This window comes from Micromesistius poutassou (assembly GCF_964030765.1).
Source record: "Micromesistius poutassou genome assembly, chromosome: 9".
In the NCBI taxonomy this organism is placed as follows: Eukaryota; Metazoa; Chordata; class Actinopteri; order Gadiformes; family Gadidae; genus Micromesistius; species Micromesistius poutassou.
Window position 1 is genome coordinate 8,116,813 of NC_140279.1, and position 5,180 is coordinate 8,121,992.

Consider the following 5,180-nt stretch of genomic DNA (forward strand, 5'->3'; position numbering starts at 1 on the left):
TAGCAGATATTCAGAGCTGTTATTCAGGCAGAGGCCCTCAACAGAGGGGCTAGTAGCTCAGAGCTTCAAAAACAATCCAACAATCCAAAAGTGAACAAGCCTTTCGACGGAAGCGACGGAAAGCCTCGACACAGAGAAGGTCCTCCTACCTTAAACATCTCCTTGCTCATCTTCAAGGCGGCGCGGTCCTGGCGCAGGGGACTCGACAGCGGCGGCGGCGGCGGCGAGAGGGCCGACGCGCCGGCGGCGGCGGCGGCCACACCTGATTGGCCGTCACCGGTGGGGGAGGGGATGGCCGCCACCTGCGCCAGGGTCTGGAACATGGCGGCAGGCAGGGGCCCCACGGGCTGGCCGGGGAGGTAGGCTGTTGGAGGGAAGGCGCCGGCCGCCATGGCCGCCCACTGCTGCTGCGTGGCGGGGAACAGGTTGGCCTGGCCCCAGATGAGGGGCTGGCCGCCCGGCAGCACCTGGCCCAGGGGAGACGGCACCCCGAACGCCAGGGGCGCCTGGGCGGCGAAGGCCTGCTGGGACCAGTGGGCTGGAGGCACGGCTCCCATGGTCACGTAACCTGGTGGTCAGGATGAGACACGAACAGCTTTAAGAGACATGAGCTAGGAAGTAGAGGCACAGACATGGGTAGATCCCTCATGTCTGCGATGTGGAGCAGGGAAGAAAGGGGAGCAGAATGTTAATATACACACACACACACACACACACAATGCACTATGCACACACTCGCATAATAACCAGCGTATCATCAAACAGCGCTGGCCTACTTTTGGTCTGTTAATGGTCCTGGTGAAGTGACTGGGATAATCCCCTCCATGGTGAGGCAGGCCTTATGAGTGCATTTACATGCACTCGAGAAAACCAAATTATTGGGTAAGTCCGACTATGATTGGGGTTTTAAGATGTATGTATACACCGTCTGACTAAAATCGGACTGAATCTGGTTTCTCATAGTCAGATTAAGACCCCTAGATTATTCGATTGATAGTCGCATTAACCGTGCATGCATACATTCACTTGGATTGGGGTTGGATTATGCGTTCTGCGGCTGCGCAGGCTTTGATTCCGGGGCCGTGTTCCATGTTTTTCTAAACGTTGGTCATCAACGAGGTTGTAAAGTAGTAACTTCGGGCACATCTGTCCAAATAAATGTTTTTTTCTTCTTACGTGTTTACGATCTTTATTCATTCATTGCGCAGAGGCCGAACTGACAGCTGTCCACTGAAAACATCTTTCTCGACGCCTGAGTTTGACGTAAAGAGGTCAGCCGGTGGCTCTATTACCACTAGTTTAAATGGGTACAGCGCCACCTATCGTACCGGGGCATGACACGCTTCGGCCAATGAATCGCAGTTGCAGTTGTCCAATTGAGGAGCATAGTCGAACTATGGCTCCAATCAGATTAAGCAGTGCATGTAAACGTACTGTATGTGATGAAATCTGACTGATGCACAGCACAACTATTCTCTATCTGTGACACTCGCACGCTGCCTCTCCTGCCTGCACCACGTTATGTGTTACAGAAACAGGGCAGCACGTAATGCTCAGAGGACTTTATACACTTAAACCTCCTTGGCAGATCGATAGGAGGAGAAAAGGGAAAGTGTGTGGGAGAAGTGAGTAGAGGAGAGGAGAGGAGAGGAGAGGAGAGGAGAGGGAAGAGGAGAGGAGAGGAGAGGGGAAGAGAGATTTAATAATAGCGGAGAGTGGAGAGGTACGGAACATACGAGGTATGTAAGAAATTGCAGAGGAGAAGAGAGGGGAAGAGAGGACTTTAAAGGCGAGGAGTGAAAAGGACGGAACAGGTTTAAAATACGGTGTGAGAAGAGGAGGAGGAGAGGAGGAGAGCGCAGCGCCGCAGTGTAATCCACAGAAGCAGCGTGCATACTAAAGAGTCTCTCCACCAGCCATCCCCACATGTTTATGACGTCCCTGCTGACCGGCCCAGTGAATCTGAGCCACAGGTAAAGCAGAAAGTGCCCGGCCTGCACCATAATGAAGCATTTCATATTCAACGCATGGCAACCTCTTCTCCTCTTCTTCCCTCCCGCCACATCATCTCCACATCTCCTTTATTTATCACCCCACCCTCTCCGGCTCGCTATCTCCCTCTTACCCACCTACCTCCTGCTTCTGCCCTTCTTATCTTAATCTATTTTCTTACTTACTTACTTACGTCACTGTGTATGTGTTTTCTCCAGCCCTGTGTGTGTGTGTGTGTGTGTGTATGTGTGCACGTGCGTGCTTGTGTGAGAGTGAGTGAGTGATGCACATTGAGCAGGCTGTTACCTGAGGGCACAGAGGTGGGGCTGAAGGAGGCAAAGAGTTCTGAGGGGGGCTGCAGGCCCAGGGAGGGGTCTAGCAGGGTATTGGCAGGAGAGGCGGGGGTCTTCAGCCGTGACGTTGGGATGGAGAGAGGAGAGGGTGGATCATAGAGCAGACACATATTCATGGCAACAACAACTACAATATTTTTTGTCCTGAACATGCACAGATGTATGTAGGTCAGGAGAGTAGAGGTCCCCCGACACGAGAGAAGAGGAATGCGACACAAGAACCGCAGCATGGGTATTGGAGTTCTCTTCCTCTGAGGATCCACATCGACGGACGCTACCCACCGCCAGGAAAATAAGTCAACGGAAACAAATATGCTACTCACGGATGGAGAGGTGATATCCGGGGGAGTGGACATGTCTCCAAAAAGCTCTAGTTGGTTAATATTCTGAGAAGCAAAAAAGAGCACAGAGGAATGGCCAGGTGTCAAGAAAGAAACTGATGGAAAACAAAAAACGAAGAGAAAAAAAACCACACCAACGGAGAGCATTGCTCTGGGGTCATAAGATATTCATTCGGTTGCAACATGCACAGTGCATCGCATGCTACAGCGAGGCGCGCAGCACAGCATGCGTAGGAGGAGGGGCAATGTGCCTCGGTGCCTACCTCTGGATGGGACAGTGACAACCACAACCCCCCACACAGCAGAGGGGATGATGAGGTCATGGGGAGATGGGGCAATGGAATGAAATGGATTGGTTAGGATGGTGTGGTACATTCAGATTGACAATAGCGCTGGGTCCAGTTCTGTGTACACCCCTCAGCACCCCGCAGCAAGAACCACTTTTTATTGTAACCGTTTGGCTTTTAGGTTGAGGAAGGATGCCGTCTCCATGGCAACACCCTAAATACTCCCTTCTTGTTCTTTGGCATTAGCAAACGGTGTGTCCTAAAGGGTATGGATATCAAAGGATAACGATAGAAAGGCGTTTATATGTGATCAGCCTTTAGACGGTCTGCTCTTCCCTTTCATACTTAAACTTTTTCTCCACCCCCCCCCCCCCCACCACCCCCCCCCCCTCTGTGATCATTTCCTTTCATCTCTTTCCCTTTACGACATTAATAATATCTTAACCCCCGGTGGCAAGTGAAGGGAAGTCTATTTTTAGTAGTTAAAAAGGAATTTAAGCCTTGCACACATGGTCAGAGATTAGCATAAATCACAGATGCGGGTAATTTCTTTTGAGATAATGAATGTTCTTGGAATATCTCCTTTTGTCTCGCTAAACTCATAGGTCACACATAGACCGAAAACTCCTTCTTGTCAGTCTATCAGAAAATGGATCGGCGAGTGTGTGTCTAAATGAGGATCATGTTTGAGAGAGAGAGGGAGCGAGAGACAGAGACGGGGTCGCTTAGGAGACGGTAATATAGGGCGATATCAACGCGCAGCATTCTATGGCAGATATATATCAACCCTAGCAGCACAATACACTAGATATCTGAGATACCTCCAATTGGGCAATTACATCATTTAGTGCCGCTAACAGAATTTGCCACGTACTTAAAGAGCATACAGATCTTTTTTTTTTTTTTTTTTGGTAACTGAATAATTACAGACTCCTATGTCAATATCTAACCCTGAGCCGTGTTTCGGCAGAAGGCGTGCCACTGGCATTGGCTTTAAGAGGGGGGACATAAATATGAGGGACATTTATGGATTTATGGACCTCCTCTCTACCCCGGGGCCACGGCCCGAGCCGTGTTGAATGATGGGGGATAAGGGGGCGGACGGGTCACGGTCTGCCGGGTGAAGCCAGGGTCTTTATGAATGTGTTATTAACATGTGGATAGTATCCTGACTCTCCGGAATGAACCACTGACCCTGCACAAACCTCCACCCGCCGCGCCCTCCACCCCCACTCCACCACTCCACCCGGCATTGGCCCAGACAAACCTCTGATGGACACAATGACCTTTGCGTGTGTTCAGAGTGAGGACGACCGCTTGACGTCCGTGTGCGGTGATTTACTTCTTCTCAATACGCCCCACTTACCACCGGCACAAGTTGGTTCAACCTCGTCACATACACACGCAGTCACACACACACACACACACACACACACACACACACACACACTTACAGACACAGGCGCACACACACACACACACACACACACACACACGCACACACCACACACACACACACACACACACACACACACACACACACACACACACAGGCATGCACACACGCACACACACACACACACACACACACACACACACACACACACACACACACACACACACACACACACACACACACACACACACACACACCACACACACACACACACAGTCAACCGCGTCTGCCAAGGAAACATTCTACGTGAACCCTATTCCTGATTAGATCTGGTTGCCATGGAAACGCCTCCAGGGGGTCAACAGTCAGGGGTGAATCACCTTCATATTTCACGGCAAGGAATAAATCGAAGGATTTACTGAGGTGGGGGGGGGGGGGGGGTTGGAGTTCAAAGGAGCAGTTGCCAGGGGCAACCATAGAGTAAAACCTTTATCTTTCCAAGAGAAGGTAGGCAGGGTTGCTGGTTCCATACCTGAGTCACCATTCCAAAGGTTAAATCTAGCAGGTCTGCCACCTGTGGCTGGGCAGGTTCAGGTGGTGGTTCTGAGGGTGGTGGCTGATGATGATGATGATGATGATGATGATGATGATCATGGTTATGAGAAGGTTGTTGCTGCCCGTTCTGCAATCACAAACCCCTTGTTGTCAGATGGCACAGGTGAACAGGACAAACAGATGGAATAGACCGACGAAAACACAAAAAAACAAGCTGGCGATGCAAACACAGTGTGGTTCCCCATACACATGGAAA

General features: G+C 50.8%; 1 protein-coding gene across 1 annotated transcript in view; it reads right to left on the minus strand.

Moving 5' to 3' along the window:
• Positions 1 to 5,180, minus strand: part of dab1a (DAB adaptor protein 1a) — a 68,599-nt gene that overhangs the window by 10,240 nt on the left and 53,179 nt on the right. Inside the window, exons 7-10 of the mRNA XM_084472571.1 lie at positions 4,902 to 5,051; positions 2,669 to 2,731; positions 2,299 to 2,398; positions 150 to 568 (exon numbers count right to left, since the gene is read on the minus strand). Coding sequence (XP_084328697.1) covers positions 150 to 568; positions 2,299 to 2,398; positions 2,669 to 2,731; positions 4,902 to 5,051 — 732 coding nt within the window. The remainder of the gene's footprint in view (positions 1 to 149; positions 569 to 2,298; positions 2,399 to 2,668; positions 2,732 to 4,901; positions 5,052 to 5,180) is intronic.